Source organism: Cynocephalus volans, chromosome 2, assembly GCF_027409185.1.
Source record: "Cynocephalus volans isolate mCynVol1 chromosome 2, mCynVol1.pri, whole genome shotgun sequence".
Classification (NCBI taxonomy): domain Eukaryota; kingdom Metazoa; phylum Chordata; class Mammalia; order Dermoptera; family Cynocephalidae; genus Cynocephalus; species Cynocephalus volans.
In genome coordinates, this window is record NC_084461.1 from 64208713 (window position 1) to 64235837 (window position 27125).

The 27125-nt window shown below is 41.5% G+C and overlaps 1 protein-coding gene and 1 pseudogene across 2 annotated transcripts in view; one reads left to right on the forward strand and one right to left on the reverse strand.

Moving 5' to 3' along the window:
• SV2C (synaptic vesicle glycoprotein 2C) overlaps window positions 1-27125 on the forward strand; it is a 182596-nt gene that overhangs the window by 143633 nt on the left and 11838 nt on the right. Inside the window, exons 6-11 of one of the 2 annotated variants that reach the window (XM_063087197.1) lie at window positions 3211-3321; window positions 3769-3857; window positions 8347-8511; window positions 11635-11768; window positions 13294-13497; window positions 13966-14125. In XM_063087197.1, coding sequence (XP_062943267.1) covers window positions 3211-3321; window positions 3769-3857; window positions 8347-8511; window positions 11635-11768; window positions 13294-13497; window positions 13966-14125 — 863 coding nt within the window. The remainder of the gene's footprint in view (window positions 1-3210; window positions 3322-3768; window positions 3858-8346; window positions 8512-11634; window positions 11769-13293; window positions 13498-13965; window positions 14126-27125) is intronic. The other variant, XM_063087198.1, reaches the window with a different exon arrangement.
• LOC134369445 (unconventional prefoldin RPB5 interactor 1-like) lies at window positions 484-2217 on the reverse strand (annotated as a pseudogene).

The window sequence follows — 27125 nt, forward strand, 5'->3', positions numbered from 1 at the left end:
GAGAGGTTTTTTTAAACAGACACCTAGTGCAAACCTACGTGAAATGCCTTTAAAATGCAAAAGCAAGTACTGTAATTGTTGAATCTATTTGAAATTGTACAGGTTTCTTTAAAATGGTCCATATGGTATGCACAACCTCACAGCTGGTATAAAACTGCCTGTATTTATTTCAAACCACAAAGAACAATGCATATGAACAGTACTCTTTGAAAAATAATTCGAAACACTGCCACTGCATCATAAGGTAAACTTAGACAAGTGTGTTGAAAGTATTCAGAAAATTAACAAAACAAGCTGAATATTAAAGTATTCAAACATATGCTTTGACTTTTTTTAATACCACTGATAAAGGTATGAGAACTTGCTGTCAAACTAATTCAGGACACCTTATTTCAAACTACGTGTAACATATTTTGCTATGTATACTCTAAACAAATGCACAACTAGGTTTTAGGATGTAAATTCCCATTTCCTAAGCAGAACCTAGTTTTTCTGTTGCTGTCTGGCAGCTTTGAACTTTGAAACCCTCTTTGCAGTTTCTTCTGATACTTCTGACAGAACTTCATTTCCTTTTGGAATGGGGAGCAGTACAGGATGAGCAATGGCTGGATGTGGTGTTAAGGATAAAAATTCTTTTTCTATGACAGTTCCAGAAAAAGCCTCAGGTGTTCCTGAGAAGGGCAAAAAAAAAAAAAGTCTCTTTTGATGATTTTCTTGTTGCACTTCCTCTTCCAAAATGCTGTCACTGGTGTCACTACGAGTGGCTTCTGCCCAGCTAAGGCTCCTCAAAACTCCCCATGTACCATCAAATTCAGCAGCACTGCTTTCACCGGTATCACTCTTTGCAAACCAAATAGTGTTGTCCCCAAATACTGTTCTCTCTGCTTTGAGACTCCAGGATTGATTTATGAGGGACATATTCTCCATTCACAACACCAACAAGGGCTCTGTAATGACAGCAGGGGTCCTGATGGTAGGCCGCTCGTGGACAGAATGACAGAATGGACTTTTATTTGGGTCCTTTTAGGTTCAACAGTGTGAGAAAAATGTATTGTTGGTACAGAATTATCTCCAACCCCTAACGCATCACGGTCATTTTCATTACCACCATCTTCTTCCTCATCATCACCTTCATCTTCTTCATGACTGTGGTAAGAATTTGAACAATTCACTGAAGAGTTCAATTGACTATTCACTTAACCACTGAACATTTCTGAGCTTGTAACATCCTTCCGACAATTGCTGGGAGTGAGAGAGGCTGTTACCGGCTGCATCACATGCACATTTGTGTTTTCATCTTCCTTTTCTTCTCAGATGTTGTATTTTCTCCATCCGCAATTACAGTGTCATGCTTACTGTCAAGTACACCCAGCAATTCTTCTTGCGTCTCTAATTCTTCGAGTCAAGCCCATAATTCCTTATCAGGAAGCAAGCAAATCCTTGGATTTTACATCATTTTAAAATCTGCTTCAAAAATGTCTGAAGTTTTGGGTTTGGAATGAGGTTTATGAGCAATTTGGTGTTTTGCTTTGAATTCAAAGTCACTTTTAATTTCTTCTCTTATGTCAACAATATCACCTGCAGCATCACTCATTTTCTGCAAATCTGTGAATTCAACTCTGGCTTCAAAATTTTTCATCATTTTTAAAAAATCATCTGTTGTTTTTCTTACATTTCCTCCCCCAGATGTTCTGTGATTTCCTGCTGTTTTACAATAGGTACTCAATCAGTAAGCAGATCAGAAGAGGACGAAGGAGAAAAGTATGCAGTTCCTTATATGCCAATATAAGGTCTGGCAAAGGTCTAAGCAGTTAAAATATGTCCTTTCCAGTGCTCAACTAAACCTACAGCCTGCTTTGCTGAGCTCTTTGCAAACCAGTTGTCCCCAGGTAAAACAGTGACTTCAATAGTATGGACAAGTTTTCCTGGCATGAAGGCAAAGGGGCCAAATGGTACCATGATATTATAAGACAATTTATCAAGCCAGGTATTGAGTCTTTCTTGAAGGGCATTATACTCATTGTCTACCTTCTTCAGTTTTGGAGGCTGGCAAGTCCAAAGTCCAGGGAACACATCTGGTGAGGGTCTTCTTTGGTGGTGGCTTTACAGCAATGCAGGGGTCTCATATGGCAGAAAATGGCAGAGCAGAGAGAGCAAGCTGGCTGTATTTGTAATCCCATATTTAATTCAGAAGTTAATTTTGTTAAGTACAGACATCTTTATTTACATAGCCAGAAAGAGGCTACTGCCTACCTGGTATAATTTCAAAGATGCTGAAGGTCCCCAAATCACCTCTGTCAAAAGCCAGCCTTGGTACCTAGATTCTCACAACAGACTTGCCACTTTGGATGTTGGCAGGATCTCCAGAAAAATCTGCTCAAGTCCCTTGTGGACATTTCCATGTCCTCTCAGATTTATCAAAAACAGGTAAATTCTGATTAACAGGAAAAGGCAGGCCAGGTCCACAAAAGAACTGTTCTTTCTTTTTTTTTTTTCTCTTCTCAGGATTTATTTACTGCATTGAAAGCATTGCCTCTCCTGACTTGTGGTTCTTTTCCTTAGCAGAAGGAGGCTGACTTTAGTCACAGATGCAGCTTTTCACACTGAACCCCTGTTGCTTATTTCCCTTCTGTGGCGGACGCATCAGTGTTGATGTTTGCAGTCGAAACTCATTCACTCACCCTCACATCTCAGCCACCTGTGTACCTGTTGACTAGCCACTGTGGGAGAAGGAAGAAAGGGCCACAGTGCTGCTCTAAGGATAAAAGTTTGATGGGAAAGCTTTAAGAACTACAGTTAGGGGCCAAATCCATCAAATAAATAGGTTCCAAAGAAAAGTGTGTATAGTATAGTCACTTTAGTCCAAGCAAAATGATTCTTAATCTGTAGCTAATCTATCTGCATGTTTTAATCTCCTAATGTGCATCTTTGTGGTAATGATTCAAAGAAGGGCATTTTGGCTTCATATTATTCCATGAATACTTGCTGTCCCCCTACTTCCCTCTCTCTCATTTTTTATTCAGTTCTTTCAGCTGCTGTTTGAATCTGTGTACTTACACCAGTGGTCTCATATATGTATGGAGTGATTATCAAATACCTCTTACTTTTTATTGGAGTCAGTGTTTGCTCTTTTAAAAACAAATTGTAAAACTAAGTTCAGCAACTGAAGAGAAGAGAACTCAGCGCTTTGCACTCTGTTGCTCTCTACAGGTGAACAAAATCAAAACCCCTAAACAGATTGATGAGCTGATTGAAATTGAGAGTGACACAGGAACATGGTACAGGAGGTGTTTTGTTCGGATCCGCACAGAACTGTATGGAGTAAGTAACAGGTCTCCAGGGACCTGCACGCCAATTTAATGCATTTGAGGGTGGTCAGAAGAGGGGGGTGACTGTGCTTGTCCCATGAGTGGCGCTCTTCACCCTGTACTCCCGACCCCTGACTCCTGCACAAGGACTGGATCATCAGACCCCCTTTTTCAACAGTTAGCCAATGCATTCCATCTTTGAGAGGGAAGGTGTTAGGACAGGGGTCTTGGCAGGGGCGGGGTCCCTTGGAGTCTTGAGTTACTTTGACCCCTGGCCTCCAGAAAGCTGAAAATGAAAATTCCAGCATTTGGTTTCTTATGACCTTTAGCTTTTATATTTTAAGTTGAAATGAATTCAGCCCAATGAAAATAGAGCTTTTTTATGATTTGGTGGAAGGGGTAGTGGAGTGGGGTTGACTAAGTAATCGCATAAGAAAACTAACTCTCTAATATTTCGCAGATTTGGCTGACATTTATGAGATGTTTCAACTACCCAGTCAGGGAAAATACAATAAAGCTTACAATTGTTTGGTTCACCCTGTCCTTTGGGTAAGTGATGTTTAACTCTTGGTGAGCAAAATCATTAAATGTCCACATTATAACTCCCAGTCTTGATACTTCCTTTTCTTATACCATTTGATTCTGTTAACCTGCTAGGAAAGAAAAAAAAAAATTTTCAGGTTAGATTTGCTGACAGTTAAGGTTTTTATAAACCAGTTATTTTATTTATCTTGTCCTAAAGCCAGGGAGGCAAAGCCTCCCTGTATTTGGAAAGTTTGGTAAGTCCCTGAAAGATTTGCCCCTGTGAGTTCTCCCCCATCAAGCCCTCCTTTGCTGGGCTCCAGCCACACCAGCCTCTGCTCCTCCTGGAACATGCCAGACCTTAACCTCTCTGCCCCAGCCACTGCCTGAAATGCTTCCCCTAGACATCTGCCCACCTCATTCTCCCACCCCTTTAAAGTCTTTCCCCAGATGTCACCTTCTCAGTGACATACCTTTTAAAAAATGAATTGTAATGCCTCAGCACTCCCTGTCCCCTTCCCAGCTTCATTATTCCCCATGGCACTTTCTACCTTCTAATATGCAAAAGGCTTCTTTATTCTGTATGAAGAATAAAATTCTGGCTTCTCCCTCTGGATGCTCCATGAGGAGAGGGGGTTTAAACTGTCTTGTTTACTGATATATATCCCTGGCATATAATAGGAGTTCAATAAATAGTTGTCATGAAATGAATAAAACTGCCATATATGTGTTCCAAGAAAAGAGGAGATAGGGAGAAAATTTCAGAATTTTATTTTCTAATTGTAGACATACTCACTTTAGAATGTGTGCATACAGAATGGAAATCATCAAGTCGAAGGTATACCTGTTTCCCAATGTTTATCGCAGCACTCTTTACAATAGCCAAGAGTTGGAACCAGCCCAAATGCCCATCATCAGATGAGTGGATACGGAAAATGTGGTACATCTACACAATGGAATACTACTCAGCTATAAAAATGAATGAAATACTGCCATTTGCAACAACATGGATGGACCTTGAGAGAATTATATTAAGTGAAACAAGTCAGGCACAGAAAGAGAAATACCACATGTTCTCACTTATTGGTGGGAGCTAAAAATTAATATATAAATTCTCACACACACACACACACACACACAAAAAAAAAAAAAAACGGGGGGGGGGAAGAAGATATAACAACCACAATTATTTGAAGTTGATACGACAAGCAAACAGAAAGGACATTGTTGGGGGGGAGAGGGGGAGGGAGACGGGAGGGAGGTTTTGGTGATGGGGAGCAATAATCAGCCACAATGTATATCGACAAAATAAAATTTAAAAAAATAAAAAAATAAAAAAATAAAAATTAAAAAAAAAAAAAGAAAAAAAAAGAATGTGTGCATACAACTCTATTACTTGATTTACTGTTTAGAAAAAGGCAATTAGATAATACCCTACACTTTCAGGTCAATAAGATCTTGTTGCCTGGTAAAGATCAATGTTTATGCTACAAATCCCATCTCTTACCAGCCCCACATTTAAACAGGCAAGTGATGACTGTTCATTCCCAGTCTCAGTGAAAAGTAATATAGGGAGAGGAGGAAGCTGGGGTCAGGAGACCTAGAAACTCATTCTGCTGTGTGACTTGGTTAGCCGTGTGATTTGAAGACATTACGTAGTTTCCCTTCCTCATTTCTAAATTAAGAGGGTTGGTTTAGAATATGTAAAGTAATTCCCCACCCAAGTTCTAGAAAATTCATTAATCTCTGAAGGAAGGGAGGGCTGAAAATGAACATATATTAGGGGCCCACTGTGTGCTAAGCACTTGGTTAGATACAAAGACAAAGATAAGCAAGAGAGAAGTCCTACTCTCAAGGTGTGAAGAGTTACATGGTAATCATTATCTGGCTTTTTAATTTTGATTACTTATTCATTATTGACCAGATTTTAAGCTTTCCGATTTCCTTGCTGTGATATCCCGGAACCTCAACAGTACCTCACATTTAGTAAATGTTTGATGAATAAATGAAAAATTAGCTGAAACTCCACATCTTTGATGATGGACTGAATGTTCCAGAGTAATGTGCTTCCCTTCTTTGCTACCATTTTCAAGTTTTTTCCCCGTTTATGTGACTAGAGGGCAATGCCATAGATGTGCATCCCTGAGTCATTTCTTATGCAGTGACCACCCTCACAACCCTGCAGTAATTAACTCATGATCTAGTAAGAGAAGGGGTTGGAATCTATGGCAACCTGAGGCAGAGATGTTTCAGGAATCCTGATGACAGAAACCAGTCATGCTGTCTTTTGAGTACTCTCTATGTGCTGCTAGGTACTTTGTAGCCCACCAGGAAGGTGGGTACTACCATCATTCCCATATTAGAGATGGGGTAACTGAGGCTTGATAACTGGCCCAAGTTCATGCAGCTGGCAAGTGGCAAGGCTGGGAATGGATCTCAGCCTGCTTGCCTGCCAAAGCTGCGCTAACACCCACTTCTTCCCCTATGTAGCTAAGTGTCACTGGGGATAAGCTAGAGCAGCGGTTCTCAAACTTCAGTGTTCATCAGAGGAATCACTGGAGGACTCCACCCACAGAGTTTTTGGTTTACCAGGTCAGGATGGGCTTGAGTTTGCATTTCTAACAAGTTCATGGGTGATGCTGATGCTGCTGGTCTGGGAACTCCACTTGGGGATATTTCTTTAGAGTAGCACTGTCCAATAGAAATATAATGTAAACTACATATGTTATTTTAAATTTTCTGGTAGACACACACCCAAAAATAGTAAAAGGAAACAGGAAACAGGTAAAATTAATTTTAATGCTGTATTTTATTCAATTCATTTTGTCCAAAATAGAATCATTTCAACACATAATCAATGTAAAAATTATTAATGACTGATTTTCAATTTTTTAAAAAGTCTTCAAAATCTTGTGGCGTTTTGTGTTTACAGCACATCTCATTTTGGACTAGGCACATTTCAACTGCTTAGTAGCATGTAGTTAGTGAAAGAAAGTGAGCAGAGACGCAGGGTACCGATCAAGCTTTATTAAAGGAAAAGAACCTGCCAGGCTGCACCCAAAGTGGACGGCAGCCCGTGGCTGCCCTCAAAATGGAGGACAGCACCAGGTGTGAGGGTGGTAGAGCTTATATAGGGCACCAAGGGTTAGCCGTTACCATCAAGGAGGGGCATTATGCTAATGTGGAAACTATACGACCAGGGTGGAACTGCACCCTTGCAGAAGCAAAAGGGTTTCACGAGGCTTCTAGTAAAGGGAGGGGTTTGGTGCTGGATTGGGAGACAAGGCCAGCCGCTATTTTGTGCTTATTCTATGCACAATGGCATCAGTCACGTCCAAGATCCATCAGTTAGTAGCTACTGTACTGGCCAGCATAGCAGCATGATGCAGCTTTTAGAATAACACGAGAAGTCAAGAGGCAGAAAGTGAATATAACCTGGATTTTCAGATAATAACCTAAATATCCCCTTTCACAACCTTGAACAACCATAGGAAATGGAGCTTTACCCCCAGGCTAACAGGATCACAGTAGTGTAGGAACCAAGAAAGACTCTCCACTAGTAAAAGAGGTCGTTCTTTAAGGACTCTCACAGATCTTGGATCCCGGGAGTTTGTGCCACCAGACTAGGAGATGGAGTCTCTCAGTGCAGCCTGGGATGATGAGAAAGACATCAGCGCCAGGTTCCATGTGTCTTAGTCCATTTGTGCTGCTATAACAAAATGCCACAGACTGGGTAATTTACAAAGAGTAGAAATTTACTTCTAACCATTCCAGAGGCTGGAAGTCCAAGATAAAATTGCTGGCAGGTTCACTGTCTCGTGAGGGCCTCTGCTTCCAGGATTGTTGCTGTGTTCTCTGGAGGGAAGGAACCCTGTGTCTTCACATGACAAAAGGGATAGGAGGCCAAAAGGGAGGGGGGCAGCTTCCTTGTATCTCTTTTATAAGGGCAGTAATCCCATTCTTGAGGGCTCCACCCCCATGACTTAATTACCTCTTTTTTTTTTTTTTTTTTTTTTTTTTTGTCGTTTTTTCGTGACCGGCTCTCAGCCAGTGAGTGCACTGGTCATCCTTATATAGGATCCGAACCCGCGGCGGGAGCGTCGCTGCGCTCCCAGCGCAGCACTCTACCGAGTGCGCCACGGGCTCGGCCCTTAATTACCTCTTAATACTATCACTTTGGGGTTTAAGTTCCAACACATGAATTTTTTAGGGTGACACATTCAGACCATAGCATTATGATGGGTATAGGATGGGGTTCTTTCTGTATGTCTCCTCCCAAAGGAAGGTTTCAGGAATTACAAAACTGGGGTTCTCCAGCTAACCCCAGGGCATCTCTGTAGCTTGATTTTTGTAGATTAATTGTAGGGTAGGAAGGCATGCAGATTACTCTGTGGAGATTTATTCATAATGTTATATGAAGACAGTAATAATTGAAACTGCTTCTCTGGGAATCACTACCACTCTGAAAATGTCAGGACTAGTGCATTTACAAACTCACATTTCTTTGTCTTTGCAGGTACTATGGATTATCTGTTTGGTTCCCTGATGTCATTAAACATCTGCAATCGGATGAATATGCATCACTAACTAAAAATGTGCAGAGAGATAAATATGCAAATTTCAGTATTAACTTTACAATGGAAAATCAGATTCATACTGGAATGGAATACGACAACGGCAGGTCTAGAAACTTCGAAATAACTTATTTGCTACCTATTCACAAAAACTTACTTCTTATTAGCCTTCACTGCACTGAAACATGCATAGGGGTTTTTTTTTTGTTTGTGTTTTGTTTTATTTTGTTTAAAGAAAAGGTACAAGGAAATCAGTTACTTCACTTAAAAAGACTTCCAAAACTGAGTTTCTTCACATTTATTAAGTAGTGGAATTGATCAGTGTGAAAAGAAAATTTAGAGAAGCCCTTTAAGAGAGCCATGAAAATAAGGAAGAGAAAAGTAAAGAATATGAGAAAATAAGATAGGCTGTAGTTATTTAATTCAGAGAAGAAATCTGAAATATAATTTGATGAATCTTGTATTCCTGAGAAAGGGGACCACTTTTCAGGATTCCTTTCTTCTCCACTATGCTGAATCAGAATTAAAGTTAAATTGTATCATAAAGAGTTCCAATAAAAGAACAGTAATGATTCCTCAAAATTAAGGGCTTTGAAAATATGGAATGTGTTAGCAAAGGATACTTTTTTTTTTTTTTTGTCTTTTTTTTTTTTTTTTGTGACCGGCGTACCTCGCTCAGCACACCGGCCATCCTTATATAGGATCCGAACCCGCGGCGGGAGCACTGCTGCGCTCCCAGCACCGCACTCTCCCGAGTGCGCCACGGGGTCGGCCCTGCAAGGGATACTTTTGAGTGGGGGATCTGGAATGTCTCTTGATGAGGAGGTAGAACTAGCTCAGAAAGGAGGTTCTGGTTCATTCTCTAAGAGAGGGAAAAGGATGGACTAGCTACTTGTTTGTATCTGTTTATTTGTTGTCTGAGCAAATAATTGCTGGTGTGTGAGTTCATGATAGCTTACACCATTCTTAGGAAATTGTCCCTATTTCAAAAGTGACAAAAATTAAAATCTCAAATAACCAGTTTCCTGGGGCAAAAACCAGTTAGAAAGATAAAAAAGAATTCTGTGGGATCCTTACGGTCTGTGTAATGGAAAGGAGAGCTATCAACTAGCAGGTAACTGTTTGAATTAGCACTTCAAAGAGGGGCCTAATCATAATCCAACCTATATAGGATCACCTTCACTCTCCCGCATACAATACTGACTCCAATCTGCACTTGTATTTCACAGAAACTAGCGTCAAATGCTCTGAAAATTTACTTTATTTTTAAAAGTATTACAAAAATTTACTTTGCTTATTTTAAAAAGCATTGTTACTCCATTAGAAATTTCTAGTATATGTTTATGTCTCTGACAGTTATATTTTTAGCAATATTTATTAAAGCTCTAAACTGGACATTCAGTCATCACTTACAATTTTTTTACATTAGCAAGATAATAATTAATAATTTTAACAGTATTAAAATTCTTGGAAACATATACATTATACATTTATTTTAGAAGATGATAGAAAAGAAATTTTTTTGGCTTTCAGGAAAATTTGAAATACTGCTAGCTCACTCATTTATTAAAAATAGCTTCCCTATCCAACATTGTAAAATGGCAACTCTTTATGTACTGATAGGGAATAACATCCAAAGTAGAATATAAGACGGAGCAATGTGTAGCTAGGGCTCTATATACAGAATGCTCCCAGAAGAGCACACGAGAGATAGACAGCAATCCCTGGGCAGAGCAACTGGATGGCTTGGGGATGAGTGGGAAAACGTGTACCTTTTCCTATTTCAACTTTTCGAATTTTGTACCAATATACTCTGTGTGTATATTATCCATTCATAAACTAAAATTGCTTCTCCTTTCCAAATTCAGTTCCATTTTAGAAAATTGACAATCTTGTTAAAATGTGCCATCATTTACCCTGCTTTAGCACATTTAGATGGTTTTGCTCTGCGTCCCTGGAGTGGGGGTGAAAACAAAATTACTTTTTTAAGCTGGTTGGTCTGTTAGGCCACAGTGCATTTTGAATCAACAAACGCAACCAGGCATCAGGGTGAGAATGATTTTGAAAGTACTCAATAGTTAGTGAATTGCTTTTAAGTCAACTCACTTGCCTAAAAGGATCAGTCCCTGTCTGCCCCTAATAAGAGTGGCATTAGTATAATAACTCCCTCCCCAGATAAACAAGCATTTTCCTCTTAGTAATTAGCTAAGTATAAATTCAAAGTACTAAGACCCGTTGACAAATATTTATCTGTGCCTGTTGGGAGTCCTTATCAATGCTGATAAGGTCTGAATCATAAACTCTTCTAAGATGTTATGATTATTATGACTATTATCATCATCACCCTAGAACACATTCCTCTTTACAACACCCAAAAATGCATCTGAGCAGATTTCATCATTCTACATGTTTCCAAAAATAAGAACTCTCATCATTCTACTTCGTTCAAGGAATATTTGCTGGCTGAGAGAAGAAAAATACTACTGGAAATGAGTGTGACCTATGAGTTTATGGACCCCCAAGCCAGTCATTTCTCACACAAATGAAGCAGAATTCTCAGGCTGTCTCTTCAGGATAATTGGAAGTCCCTACAGTAGAATGAAGAAGCCTTGGGTTTACAGCTTAGGAAACAGACTTTCATTAAAAGTGTGTGAGTGGGGCCGAGCCCATGGCGCAGGGGAGTGCAGCGCTGGAAGCGCGACGACGCTCCTGCCGCGGGTTCGGATCCTATATAGGAATGGCCGGTGCACTCACTGGCTGAGTGCCGGTCATGAAAAAGACCAAAAAAAAAAAAAAAAAAGTGTGTGAGTGGAAGCACATCCTCAAGTTGGAGCCATTAACCCCAAATAGAGAATTTCCAAATAAAGCCATGCATGAAAAAAAGTGTTGAAAAATAGTTGATAGTCACAGGTATGCCCAAACTCTCTACCTTCAATTGCATACACCAGAAAATCATTTACTAACATTGCAAAAAGCTGAGTGAAGTTATCTTCAGTGTTCTCTCTTCTTTTGGTGGAAAATAATATTGGTGAGCAATGAGATAGCCACAGGACAGGATGGATGAAGAAAGACAGGGAAAGGAAATGCAGATTAGAAAATCCAGAAACCCATGTCCTTTATAATTTAAATAGTTTATAGTGAGGTACTGCAAATCTAAACCTATTTAACTTAGCTTTGAACTCTGATGGATACAAGTCATTGATATGAATTTTTTTGTGTGTGTTGGGCAGATTCCTAGGGGTCAAGTTCAAATCTGTAACTTTCAAAGATTCGGTTTTTAAGTCCTGCACCTTTGAGGATGTGACTTCAGTCAACACCTACTTCAAGAACTGCACATTTATTGATACTGTTTTTGACAACACAGGTAGGTGCACTATGTAGCACTGCCTTTACCTGGGGCCTCTTCAAAGGGCACAGCTTTTGACAGAAATGTGATAACCATGTGATAGTGTGGGCAGAGGCTTACGTAGGAAGTGGAAATTAAAGTGTAAATGACCAAGTTCCCTAAATCAGGTTGGATTAAAGGTAAACTTGTACTGTCTGTCTTTGTCAGGTTTAACGCAAATGGGGTTCCCGACAAAGTTCAAAGTTGGCAAACAGAACAAAACAAAACAAAATCAATCCTTTGGTGAATCATTTTTAAAGCGAAGAATTAACCTGTAGTTTGTTTTGATAATCCTTGTTTCAAAATCTGGTGTTTGCTTAAAGTGAGCGTGCCTTGACTCTACAGTCAACAGAGATGGACAACATGTGGCTATGCCCAATCAGGAATATTTTTTAGCTCAATTCATATCATGAAGTCTGGAAAACTCCCCAGGAAAAAAAGGAAGTGAAATAAACATTGAGCACCTACTAAATACTGTTTCCTACTCCAGGTCATTAGACATTCCTTATCTCATTTAGTTTTCACAATAGTTGAGGTTTAGAAAAATTAAGTAATTTGGCCACACTCGTAGAACTAGTAACAGCTGATGTTTGAGCCCCATCTGATTTCAAAGCCCATGCTCTCCCACCCCCACACATTCATCTGTCTGTCCTATATCGGCGTCTATCCTGTTGTCAGCCCTGCCTTCTTGGTGCAGACAGGAGCCAGCTCTGCCAAGATCCAAAAGAGAATGGGGTTGGGTGTCTTTATTTTTTTTAAAAAAACAATGTGATCTATCACTGTTTTCTAATCCATTCAACCTCCAAAGACCAGCTTTTTTGGCAGAGCTTGATCAGCAAGGAAAACAGTTTTGATTCTCACAGCCTTTTAGCAGAACCCACCACCACCTGCAACCCTTCCTGGATAAATCCAAGTTCAAAAAGAGGTCAGCAGTGAATGCCAGTGACCTTCAGATGAGGCTGACTCTCATTGCTCAGTGGATTCATTCACATGGACCTTGAATTATAAATTCATCCCCAAGGACCCAAGGAAAGACCTGTTCCTTCCCTGTGCCTCAGAGTTCCATAAAATGGCAAGGATAAGGCCAGTTCACGCGCATTTTGAAACAAATTGTTTTTATAATTTCATTATGGAAGCTATTAGTACTATAATGATAGTCTTTATGTAATATATAATTAGGACAAAGTACTACTGTAGAAGAGTAAGCAAATAATATAATTAGCAATGGCCAACTATAGGAAATCAGGAGATAACTGGAGTCTTTATCTTAATTTATTCCTTTATTCTTCAAAGGTATCCTTTATTCAGCTACTTTGTAATGTGAGGTCCCAGATTAAACCTCCCCTGGCCAGGAGAAGACACAGGAAGTCAAGCCAGCCCGGACCCTGAGGCCCTCAAGGAATTTACAGCACCATGACACTTTTCTGAATTCTTGATAGGCTTTCATATACTGCTGCATATCTGTTAAGAGTTTGATGAGCTGTCTTTGTTTTTGTTTCTACAGATTTTGAGCCATATAAATTCATTGACAGCGAATTTCAAAACTGCTCGTTTTTTCACAACAAGACAGGATGCCAGATTACCTTTGATGATGACTATAGTGCCTACTGGATTTATTTCGTCAACTTCCTGGGAACACTGGCGGTGTTGCCAGGGAACATCGTATCTGCTCTCCTGATGGACAGAATCGGGCGCTTAACGATGCTAGGTATGTGCTCCATTTCATGTAAAATAAAAGAGCTGCCCTTGCAATCTCCAGGGAGCCTGTTTCCCACAGTACCCCCTGCCCCTTAGGAATTTGCCTCCCATGAGGAGAAATCCCTTTGACATTTCATTAGGACTAAATTGTAGTGAAAATTATGTCTAATTACATTTCATTTCAGCAGTTTCCATGAGTTAACAGACCGAAAAACTAATTATGTGTAACTAATGTATATTTTTCCACTTAAGTAGCTGAGTAGTGGAGGATGTGCATTTCATACACACTCTGCTCAGAAGGCAGTTAGAGAGACAAAGCTTTCATTTAGGTGAGCACACCTGTACTTGAGCTTTATGGAACCCAGTCTGCAGCTTCCCCCTAGAATTCAGTTTTACTGAGAGATCTCAAAGACCCAAGCATCCTTGCTGTACTAAGATGACAGGAAACATTCCAGCCTTTCGTGTGCCTTGTTGACAGGTGGCTCTATGGTGCTTTCGGGGATCAGCTGTTTCTTCCTTTGGTTCGGCACCAGTGAATCCATGATGATAGGCATGCTGTGTCTGTACAATGGATTGACCATCTCGGCCTGGAACTCTCTTGATGTGGTCACTGTGGAACTATACCCCACAGACCGGAGGTATGTTGAAATGGGCCTCCAGGAAGAAGCACTCCAAACCCCATGGGACCACAAAAAAAATCATTTGAAAATAAGCCAGCTGTCACTTTGCCCAAGCAAGTGAAAATCCAAAAAATATCTGGCTTCTGAAGTTGTAGGTTTCACTTGTATCTTTTAAAAAGAAAAATGTAGGTGAATACGAGGGGGTCTTCAAAAAGTTCACGGAAAGATTCGCTTTATCTTTTAACGCTATTTTTCCATGAACTTTTTGAAGTACGCTCATGTAATTCCTAGCAGGAATTAATAGAGCAGTGAAGTGAGTGAAGGAATTTGATTTTGTCCATGACTTAGTTTGTCAGCTAAAAACATGAGGAAGCTGTAATGAAGCAGGGAGGATTAGGATTTAATACCCTATCTTGCCCCACGTCTTGAGTGGCTAATCAGTCCTGAGAGGGTCATTACATTATGTTTGCAGGTATCTGCATGAGCTCTGCATCAAGCAACCACTAAGAGGTCTCTAGAACGTATTTCTTGACCTTCCTGGTCTGTTGGAGAAAAACTCAACATATTCATAGTTACAAAAAAAAAAAAATTGCTATTAGAGAAAAACTACTCATCTAGTCCCAAAATGGAGATACGGAGAGACTTTGTGCCTCATATCAGAGAAAGGGCCAGAAGGTAGGGCTTTGGGGCAGAGCTTCAGCAGCTAAATAATTAAAAGAATAGAAGCCGTGTTTTGCCATTTGGTGTTGCTTAAAAAAAAAAAAAAAGGCTCACATATTGGGCAGGTCCTTCCTATGAGAAACATGGACTGTTGTTGGAAAAGTTAAACATCAACTAAGATAAAAACAGAAGTTGCTTTTTGTGTTAGCTCAGGTCCTCTGAGAAACAGATGTGAAGATGGGATTAAACATGCAAAGATTTTATTAGGGGAAATATCTGTGTGAGAAAAAATGGTGATTCCATGTGTCCCAGGAAGCAGCCTGCCACAGTACTCTTGTCACATTCAGTCATTTGCTGGGAGCAGCATGTGGGAAACATGTCCTCTTTGCACAAGCCAGTGCAATAAATTGAAGGTCCACGAGGTGCATTCTCACTGCGGCCACACTGTTGCTGGCAGACACTCTCCAGCACTTACGCAGATGTTATCGTATACCTTGCCAGAAGTCATTCCCTTTAGTGATCTACAAGATAACTTGTCCCCTGGAGCAGCATTGCCACGGCCAGGGTGAATTAGCTAGTGCTAGCTAATCAGCTAGCATGTGAAAGCGTTTCAGGCTAAAACCTTCTCTTCCATCTTTACCATGTTCCTCTGGATCACATTAGGAGGTCTCCACTGATCTCTAACCCAGCTGTTAGAAAACCCCAATTGTTTTGTGTGTAGTTACCCTATAGCTTCTTCTCCCCCTGGAGGCAGAGCAGAATACAAGAATACAGAAGAGAATACAAGAATTCTTGTTATAGGCTGTGTTTTACTTAGTCCACTTATGCTGCTATAACAAAAAATCTGAGACTGGGTAATTTATAAAAAAACAGAAATTTATTTTCTCACAGTTCTGGAGGCTGGACTGCAAGGTCAAGGCATTTGGTGTCTGGTGAGGACTGTGCTCTGCTTCCAGGATGGTGCCTGTTGCTGCTTCCTGGCTGTGTCCTCACATGGCAGAAGGCAGAAGGGCAAAAAGGGCCAAATACTGCATGAAGCCTCTTTTATAAAGGCCATAGTCCCATTTACAAGGGAGGAGCCCTCGTGACCTAATCACCTCCTAAAGACCTCACCTCTGAATACTATTGCATTGGAGATAACATTTCAATGAGAATTTTGTAGGGACCCAAACATTTGAACCACAGAAGACTGTCAATTTCATAGTAGAACGTCAGCACTGCCAATTTCTTGTCCACTTTCTAGAGTCTGTCCTTAATGATCAGAATAATACACTGATTTCAGGCTCCAAGCTAAAAAGTAGCCTCTTGAGCCATTTAACAGCCAACTCCTGTCAAAATCCCAGTCAAAATTATTATCTTTGAGCAGCATAGTGTAAGGTATATTTTAAGTACTATGAAAATTATAACATTTGAAAGCCATATTTGTCGCCCACATTACAGATCCATATGGATTCATACCTTTGACTTTTACCAGGGGTTACATTTGCATTTATGGTGAAAACACGAATGAGGACATTGTCCACTATAGCACACATTTTCCTCTATGCAGAGACCACCATGAAAAGTGAACATCTCAGAGCTGGGTTCTACGAACAATTTTGTAATCTCCCCCCCACCCCCAACAAGAAGCTGCTGTCTCTTCACTTCATATGATAAAAATTGTGTAGTTCTTCCACTGTCTTCTCTGTTGTGCAATCGGGAGCAGAAATCTAAATTAGTATGGTGTGGATATTTGTTTTGCTTTTCCTTGTCCCAATTTTCCCTCTTTTGTTCCCATTTCACTAATTCTGTGTCTTTTAGATACCACCCTAGATCATTTCACAAAGAGGCAGGAAATTTTGAAATTAAAAATACACGTACTTATTGATGGGCTGGGTGGTTAGCTCAGTTGGTTAGAGTGTGGTGTTGATAACACCAAGGTTAAGAGTTCGGATCCCCATACCAGACAGCCACCAAAACAAAAAACAAAAGAAAGTATATATACTTATTGAGTAGCACTTTTCTGTGCCTTAAAAATGAAATGAAACAATCACCACAAAAACTCTTCCATTCTCTAAGTGTCGTCACCATTCTTCTATCCTCAAAACCTCAGCATCAAAGACAAGCATAATATAATGATTGCAGAGCCTTAAACAGACACATGGTGACATTTCAGCTTTTTCATCAGAGTGGTGGGAACATGGACAGTGACTGAGACGTGATGACTTAAGGGGCACAGAACTGGAGGGGAGGACCCTGAAAAGAACCTTTAACTACTTCACAGACTTATTGTGAGGACTCTAGGCTGGTAGCACTCCCCTACTGGATCTTACTGGGGTCCTTGTAAGAAGAAACATGTTTATGGAGCTGTGGGGGGATCAGTTTCTTGATAAAAGCTTAGGGAATCTTCTCAGTGCATTCCAGGATTCTCTTTGACACCAAGTATATGGTATCTTTTTCAATACCTATCAGTTCTCCAATTCTGACATTATCTATCTGGAGTTAGCATCAGAACCCACAAGTTAATGGGCTCATACGGTTCCTACTTCAGATTCCAGCTGCAAATGGGTTGCCCAGGCTATGCACAAATTTGGGGATTCCCATGACACCCTCCTCAGGTGTGATGATTTGCTGGAATGGCTCACAGAACTCAGAAAAATGCTATAGTTACTATTACAGTTTTATTATAAAGAATACAAATGAACAGACAGATGAAGTGGTACACTGAGATCCAGAAGGATTCTGAGCACAGGGTATGGGTAAAAGATATAAATTGGAAATTCATAAAAGAAGAAATATCAATAAGCACTAAGCATATAAAAATGCTCAGCCTCACTAATAATCTTAAAGAATTGCAATTTAAAACAATGATGGTATCTAGTTTTCCACTACTGCACAGAGGAATCAATATTTAAAAGACAGATAAAACCCAGTGTTAACTGGGGCAGGTGAAAGGTGGAATCAGTGCTCAGAGACTATTGTGGGAATTTGAAAAGCAGATGCAACATTTTTAGATGGGGATCTACAATCTAAATGGTTTTTTCCCTTTAGGTATAAGGTGTTAGTTTCTCTGGTGGATTTCAAGATTTTTTTTTTTTTTTTTTTTTGGTCTGGTGTAAATTCTTTGGGTTTACCATCTTTAGGTGTTGTCAGCTTCTTGAATCTAGGTTTATGACTCTTGCCAATTTGTGATGTTTTCAGGCATTATCTATTTTGTCAAAAGACAAAATTACAACAAATTTAGTTTAAAGATCTAACTGGCTTTTTTTTTTTTTTTTTTTTTTTGGCAGCTGGCTGGTACAGGGACTTGAACCCTTGGTGTTATAACACCATGCTCTAACCAGCTGAGCTAACTGGCCAGCCGCTAGTTGGCTCTTACTTGTGATTCTAGAATTGGGCAACATCTCATTCTATAAACTCATTCTATAAAATAGAATGAGTGTTCTGATGAGATTAGCAGAGGAGTTTGGCTTTATAGGTGGAACAGGGCTGAAGAAAGCAGAAACAGAACAAAAAGCAAATTGGCCATTTCGAAGTTACTTTCCTTAAAGGGTTAAAACAGAGGAAACCAAAAAGAAAAAAAGGGGCAGGTGGGTTATCTCGGTTGTTTAGAGCATGGTTCTGATGACATCAGGCTTCAGGGCTTGATCCCTGTACTGGCCAGCTGCTAAAGAAAAGGGGGGGGGGGAACCCCAGAACAGAGGAGACTTCCTTATTACACAGACTCAGATTGACTGGAATTTACTGTGTTTTGGAAAACTGGCCTGTTTCAAACTTCAGTTTGATTAGTGGCACTTCGTACAAGTGACTCCATTCTGGTTTGGTCTGGTCTGCTGGGGCCTAGGGCAGGAAGCTAGGCCAAAATAGGGGCGCCACATAAACTTTGTTTAACAATTTGAATACTTTTTAGCCCTACCCTTTTTCTCTTCTCCTATCTGTACTCCAATGACACACATAGTAGATCTTTTGTTATAATTCCACAGGTCCCTGATGCTCTAATTTTTTTTTCAGTCAATTTTCTCTGTTGTTCACCTTGAATAGTTTCTCTCTTTCTCTCCTCCAGTTCACTGATTCTTCCCTATGTCTCCTCTGTTCTTCTGCTGAGCCCAATCACTAACTTTTTCTTATATCTATCTAACTTTTCAGTTCTAAGATTTCCTTTTAGTTCTTTATTTCTTCTTTGCTGAGGCTTTCTATTTTTTCTATTTTTTCTTGATACTTTCTAAATGTCATATATTTCAAATGTGTTCATAATTGCTCATTGAAGCATTATCATGGCTGCTTTAAAATATTTCTTAGATAATTCTCACATCTGTCTATCAGTGTTGCCATGTATTGGTTGTCTTCTTTCATTCTACTTGAAATCTTCCTAGTTATTTATAGGATGAGTGACTTATGATTCAAAGCAGTCATTTTCACATTATGTTATGACAATTTGGATCTTATCTAAGCATTTTGTTTTGGCGGCCTTTTTCTGACACCTGCCTGGCAGGAGAAGGGGAGGTGTTGCTTCATTATTGCCAGGTGGAGATAGAAGTCCAGGTTCCCTACTCCACCTCCATTGACACATGAGATGGAGTGTCCTTGTTACTGCTGGGTGGGGGTGAGAGTACTGATTGCCTCATGATCACAGATACCTTGGGGGGGGGGGTAGGAGGAGCTCATTATTAACCAGCAGGGATGAAAGTCCAGCTTCCTACTTAGCCCTCTCTGACACCACCCCAGTGGTGACATTGACGTGCATTGTTACAGTTCTATGAGGGTGGAAGAAGTCTAGGCTCCCCCTTGGACTTTGCTGGTGTGGCTGGTGGTTGTGCTCCAGTTTTTTCTGGTGTTTGGTTGGAGGAGAGAGGTTATTGTCTAAAAGTTTTCTGTCTTGCTAGACCGCCACTTTCCTGGTCCTTTGGCTGGAGAGAGCAGGCTTTCATGGGAGCTTTCCTTTGTCTGTTCCTGTTGGCATTTCTGGGTTACCAGCTTCTTCCATTCCAAGCCTGAGATCTATGAGGCAAAAGGGAAATGCAGGGAACTCACCATTCCCAAATTTCTTAGCAGCTCTCCATTTTTCTCTCTCTTTCAGTCTTCTTCTATTTGTTTCATATACAATATCCGGGATTTTTAGTTGCACTTAGCAGGAAGAATGAGAAAAGTATGTCTATCCTATCTGATGGAGTTTGGATGTGTTGTCCCCTCCAAAACTCGTGGAAATTTGATCTCCAATGCGGCAGTGTTGGAAACTGATTGAGTCATGGGGCGGATCCCTCATGAATGAATTAATGCTCTCCCTGAGGGAGGGGGGATGAATGAGTGAGTTCTCGCTCTATTAGTTCCCACGAGAGCTCATTGCTTAAAAAGACCCTGGCACCTTCTTCCTCTCTCTTGCTTCCTCTTGCCATGTGATCTGCTTGTACCTGCCAGCTCCCTGCCACTTTCTGCCATGAGTAGAAGCAGCCTGAGGCCCATGCCATGCAGCTGTCCCAGAATCGTAAGCCAAATAAACCTCTCTTCTTTATAAATTACCCAGTCTCAGGTATTTGTTATAGCAACACAAACGGACTAAAACACCATCTTACTGCGATACAGCTGTGAGTGAGCCACTTGTGGTCTGTGCTCTCACAGAGCCTTTTTCTCATGAGGACAAGTAAACATCAGTTACAGAAGACGTGGTCAGCGTCATCATGAGCAAGCACACAGTGCTCTGAAAGCATCGGAACACCAGAGAAGCTTTCCTGGAAGAAGTAACATTTAAGCTGAGACCTGAAGCCTAGTAGGTGATAGCCAGACAAAGACATGGAAAGAACGTTTCAGTCAGAGCAAATGTCAGCTGAAAAGCTCTGTAAGGAAAAGAGTTAACAGAGTTAAGCAAGGAACAAGTCATGAAGGTTCTTGTAGGTAACCTTATCGTGTTTGAGAGAGAGAATGCCAAGATCGTTCTTGGCATTTAGGAAGTTCACTCTGATGGCTAGAAAGGAGGCAGGGAGGCTAGTTAGGACATTGAAGATGGTGATGTGCACTAGAAAAATGCAGGTAGATGTTTAGGAATAGTTTCAACAAAACTTGGTGCTTGATTATATGTTGGGGTAAAGAAAAGAGGTTATCAAAGATGATTCCAGCTTCTGCTTGTGCAGTTGAGTGAATGGCCACGGCGTTCTGAGACTGGAATACAGGAGGTGCAGCAGGTTTGGGCTGGGGTTGGGACAATAACGAGTTCCATTTTGGACATGTCGAGTTTTCATGTCAATATGCAGCTGCCTGATAGGCATTTGAATATTTACCTTTGGATGCCAGAAGGACATCTGAGCAGGGAATAGAGAGTTCACTTACTATTTCATTCAATAGATGATTATGGAATACACATTATGTGCCAGGAACTGTTCTAGTGATTGGGATACCACAGTGAACAAAACAGACAGAAAACCTTGCCTTGATGGAACTTACATTCTAGTTTGGGGAAGAAAGACAGTCAATAAACAATTAGGTAAGTAAAGTAGATATAGCATGTCAGATGGTGCTAAGTTCTATAGAGAAAAATAAAGCTACATGAGGATAGGGAATGCTGTAAATAGGATGGTCTAGGGAGATGTGACTGTAAAGATGACATTTGAGCAAAGACTCAAGCTGATACTTGGGAAGAGAGCATTACAGCAGAGGTAACAGCAAGAGCAACCACCCCAGCCCGAGGTGAGAGTGCAGGAGACCAGTTGGATGAGTGGCAAAGGAGCTTGTCAGGCTTGGGCAGAATATGCAAGGTGGAGGGTAAGAGGTGATGGGGTCAGAGTGGACACTGAAAGGGCTTTGATCATCATGTTCTGTGAAATGAAATCCACTGGAGGGTTTTGGGCAGAGGAGTAACATGATCTGACTTATGTTTAAGAGGAGGACTAGTGGGGCTGGCCAGTCAGCTCAGCTGGTTACAGCACAGCCTTATAACACCAAGGTCATGGGTGTGGATCCTCATGCCAGCCAGCTGCCAAAAAAAAAAAAAAAAGAGTGAGAGAAAGAAAAAAAAAAAAGGAGAACTGGCTTTTGCGTTAAAAATAAACTATAGGGGATCTGAGATGGAATCAGGGAGATAAGTTAGGAGGTCACTGCCATAATTATGGAAGTGAGAAAAGCAGTTAGATTCTGAAAATATGCCAGAGACCAACAGACATTGCTGAAAGATTAAATGTGAGGTGTGAAGGGAAACAATATTCAGGATAACTCCAAGTTTTTGACCTGAAAGGCGGTGAGCCATGGAGGGCGCCTCAGGCCTGATCCCCAAGACCCTTCTGTCTCCCTAAACCTCTCAGCCTGCAATGGCAAGGTTGGCCCCAGAGACTTCTGCAATGCCTTCAGGGTCTTTTCCGCCTTCTCTTGACAGTCCCTTCCTTTCACACTAATCGTCTTAGCATCGTTGCGTTTTTCTCCTGAAAGTGCTTCTCTACCGCAGGACCAGGCTGCAAATCTTCTAAATCTTTACTCTCTGCTTCCCTTTAAAATTCTGGCTTTATGTCATGTCTTCGCCACCATACTCAGCATAGGCTGTTACAAGTAGCCATGCAGCTTCCTTAATGCTTTGCTGCTTGGAAATTTCTTCCGCCAAATACTCTGGGTCAGCACCTTGAAGTTCCACATTCTATAAAGTTTTGGGGCATGAACAGAATGCAGCCAAGTTCCTTGCCAGTTCTTAGCAAGGGTAATGTTTGCCCCAGTTTCCAGTAAACTCCTTATTTCTATCTGAGACTTCCTTCAAATGGTCTGTCCATATTTCCATAAGCATTCTGTTCAGCACCATTTAACCCGTCTCTAAAACTTGCCCTGATTTTCTTGTCTTCTAAACTTCACCAGCATCTAGGATTTTTCTAGCCTGTTCCTCCAAATTCCTCCAGCCTCTCCTCAACACCCAGCTCCAACACTGCTTCCACATTCCCAAGTATTTGTTATAAGCAACACCCACTTCTCTGGTACCAATTTTCTGTATTAGTCTGTTTCTTTTGCTAATAAAAAAATATCTGGAACTGGGTAATTTATAAGAAGACAAAATTCATTGCTTATAGTTTCAGAGGCTGGAAGCCCAAAGTCCAGGGAGCACATCTGGTGATGGCTTTCTTTGGTAGTGACTTCAGTGATGGCAGGGTATTTTGTTGGGAAATGATGGAGCAGAGAGAGAGAAAGAGAACTCCTCATGGACTGTTTTTTTTAAAGCCCTCAGGACCATGTGGTCCTGACCACCATTTTCAATCCATTCACTACAGCATGGTCCTACAATCTAATCACCTCTTCAAGAGCCCTCCTTTCTTTTTTTTTTTTTCTTTTTTTTTTGATTCTGATGAAGTCCAACTTAATATATATTTTTTTTTTTTAATTTTATTTTGTCGATATACATTGTGGCTGACTATTGCTCCCCATCACCAAAACCTCCCTCCCTTCTCCCTCCCCCCTCCCCCCCATAAGAGCCCTCCTTTCAATTACCATAATATGTCTTCCCACCCTCAATAGTTTCAGTGGTTCCTTCTAACACATGAACTTTGGGGGATACAACTCAATCAATCCACAGCAATCCTCAATATGATATTTGAAAGGTGAGGCCTTCAAGAGGTGATTGGATTGTGAGGGCTCTGACCTTACGACTAGACTAATCGTGTAATGGGTTATCAGAGAGTAGACTGGGAGCTTTATAAGGAGAGGAAGAAAGCACGTGGAAGAGGTCTTGCTCAGCCATCTATAGGCGAAGCCCTGGTTGACATGGGACTCTGTAGAGACTCCCCACAAAGAAGAAGGCCCTCACCAGATGCTAAGCCATGCCCTTGGACTTCTTGGCCTCCAAAACTGTAAGAAATAAATTTTATTTCTTTGTAAATTATCCAGTTTCAGGTATTCTGTTATAAGCAACAGAAAACAAATGAGTACAATGGTGGATAAGCCCACCAAAGAGTAGGTAGACAGAGAAGAGGGGAGTTCTGAGGACTCAGCCCTGAGACACTAGAAAATTCAGAGGTCAGGAGATGAGGAGAAATCAGCAAAGGATGTTAAGAAGGAGCATCAAGAGAGGTAAAAAGAAAATCAAGGCATTAGGTCCTGGAGGCCAAGTGAAGAAGTAGTTCAAGCAGGAAGGAGTGATAGATGCTGCTAATGGGTCAAAAACATGAGGATGGGGATTTATTACTAGCATTGGAGGTTAAGGCAGAAATGAAATCACTGGCACTAGGGTAAAGATAGGGGCCTGCTTACTGGCATCAAGGCAAAAGCCTGTGGGCAGAACTTGCATTCAGGTGACAGTGGATCCTCAGACCCGCCCAGGTTTGACACTGAGCCACCCAGCCTTTCCCCTGCCTTGGGGTTCATGTGGCTTCGAGCCCCAGGCTTGGCTGAATCTGCAGGTCAGAGATAAATGGCCCTTGCTGTAAAAGTTGGAGGACCGCAGGGACACAAGCAGTGGGTGAAGGTGTGTGTTTAAAGACCACCAACCATCCCTTTGTTCTTCTCCATCTGCCACCCAAATGACCAAGAGGCCTTTCACACAAGTCTGCAGGATTAAAGATTAGCATGTGTTTGGATGGCCATTCAGAGGAGCCCATGGTAGCTAAAGGAGCTTTAAAGACCCCAGACTCCTCAACCACTTAAAATCACAAGCATGTATAAAGCAAAATCATAAGTGGAGGTCCTGGGAGTCATGGGTGAATCTGATGGGTAGGCAGTAAGGTCGATGTAATTATTTCTGACATTCTGGCTAAGGTCCCCCTTGGATCTGGAGGCAATCAGACTTCAAAGTGGGCTTGTAATTGTATGTTATCTACAAAGACAACTCAAGATAGGCATTACAGATGTTATCCTAAGCCATGAGGCATTTATTTAAGGAGTAAACGTTTTGACCTCTAAATCAAGTCTTACCCTAAGGAACAAACATCCTGACTTCAGATCAAGTCTTAGCCTAAGGAAGTTTGTGTTTAATCAACTCTACTCTTATCTTATTATTAACTAAATGTGTTACTCCTAAAATCCAACCCATCCTGCCTGGTCAAGCAGTTTTGTTTTTTGTTTTGTTTTTTTTTTGTAGCTATCCCCCTTCCCCCGCTAACAAGGCCTGTTCTGACTGGGGTCAGGGGAATATCTAGGGGGAGATCAGGGTCCCCTGGTTTCAATGACTCTCCTGGAAACTGGGCTGGTGACAGGATGCCAAGATTGGGCAGTAGGTTAGAGAGGCCTGGGATAGTTTAAGTCAAAGGAAACAGAAAACAAAGGCCCACATAGAAATAACCTGTCTGAGAAGGCAGGAGGTTGAGTCTGGGGGTGAATCCATCAAAGTGAAAAGATCCAGAGTTATCACAGATCTGGACTGAGAAAGTACAGGCACCAGGTTAGGATACTAGACGAGGAGTCAAGGGTTTAACAGGCTGGAAACTCAAGCCAGGAGAGTAGAGGACAAAAAGCCAGCCTATAAGCAAGTGGTCAAAGTAACACGATGTCATGGTCTCTAAAAAAGGGCTTACTGCTAAGGGAAGGCTTTGCAAGTTGGAGTTCTCTGTAAACTGTGCTTAGGACAGTAGGTCAGCAATAGCTTGCGATTGGTCCTTGTTGATTAAAATGATCGGAGACGCGAAGGAAGATGCAGCAGATGAGATGCAGGTGAAGAGCGGGGGTCACTGCTCTCTTCAAGTAGCGCCTACCCAGCTGCTGTTACAGCTTTTATTATATTTAGCAAGCTTGTGCATGCGAGATAAGCATTAATGCATAAATTCTGTTATCTTTTCTCAAGAGCAGAAGGCCGTTACCTCCCTTCTCAAGCACTTGGTTATCTATAATGAGCCTTCTGGGAACGTCCCAAGAAAGTGTTCTCACAACTTCAAGCATTCTCAAGTATTGTTTGCAATCCTTGACATTTCTTGGTTAACTCGTTTGTGAGTTCACCAAGTGAACACGTCCTTGGGTGCTGACCACAGAAGTCCATTAACCATTTCCGTCAGGTCCTCAATGACATTCCTTGAACTGGCTCTTGTCCAGGGCCAGAGTAGGCCCCAGGTATAGGCAAGATGTCAGAACTAACTGCAGTGGAAGTTGTGGAACAGGAAGGTGCCTCTCTGTCCATGCACTCGCCATGGCCAACCATATGCATCTTGGTAATAACAGCTTGGGATTCTTGCCAAAGTCAACTTCCCAATGCCCTGGAGCATCTGCACAATGAATGAGACGCAGTGGTCCATGCAGTACCCTTCTCCCTTCTCAGGCCTGGCCTTGAAGGAGCGAGGAATACTTGCAGTTCTGCAGGGATCAGTGCTGTGCAGCGGGAAGGAGAGAAAAGTGATTGCAGTAGGGTGTTTGTCCTTGACTGTGAGGCTGGGAGGACAGGATTGCTTTGAGAAGCATTAGGAGGGAAGAAATGAAGAGCAGAGCAAAATGACCAACCTTTGAAGCTGGTGCATTATTGAATATGCAAGTCATTGTGCAGTATTTTGACAATTTCTACGTCCTCCCTAGACACATCAGCCCCTTGACACAGGAGCCTGTTATATGTAATGCAGATAATGTGCAACTGATGTAGTGTGAGGTTCTACTAATAGATCAGAAATATGGTTGTGACATGCCCCAGAGACAGAAGAGACTGTCCAGCTTGCTAAAAATCTGAAAGGGAGCCTCACCCATTCAACATATCGGTCCAGGGCACATCATTTCTCTACCTCAGGACCTGCCACCAGCAAAATTGCTTTCAACCCTCTTTGAGAATAGGACTGGGAGATGCCAACAGAAGATACATTCCAATTGGGGATTCAGGGCTGGTCAGAGTCCCCCACCCCCACACCCTAACTAGGAAAAATACATAAATTTCCCCTCATCTCTTGGGATCTTCAAAGAGTTAAGAATATGTCATGATAGGTTGAACTGCATTTTCCACTGTTCACTGTGCCTATCCTTCACCTCCCCTTCTCTTCTCCTCTCTCTTTGTGAAAGCTGTGAATCTCCAGAAAGTCAGAGATGTAGCCACGTGGTGGAGGCCACACACGTGTCCTGGCTCACTTTGGTTCCAGGCCTTGGCCTGCTTCTTGTGCATCCATATCCAGGCAGTTACTCTGTGCTGCCACCCTGTGGCCATGGAAGAGTTCTACTGCTTACACTACCTGAGTCCTTGGTCCAGTGCCCATTTTTGCCCCTCATCCATGCAGTTCAGGGCAAGGAGCCCCACACCTTGGGAATGATGCAGCCAGGCTCTCACTGCCAGCTGCCGAATCTGCACAGACTCCCTGAGCCCAGCAGGCCTGTCTCATGGATATTCTCGCAGCATGTTCCTGCCTCTCTCTAGCCCTGGCCCCCTTGTTTCTCCCTCAGCCATACAGTTTCAGACATGACCTCAGAAAGGATTTGAAAATAAAACTCCGATTGTTCACACCTGTTATTTCGTGCTAGT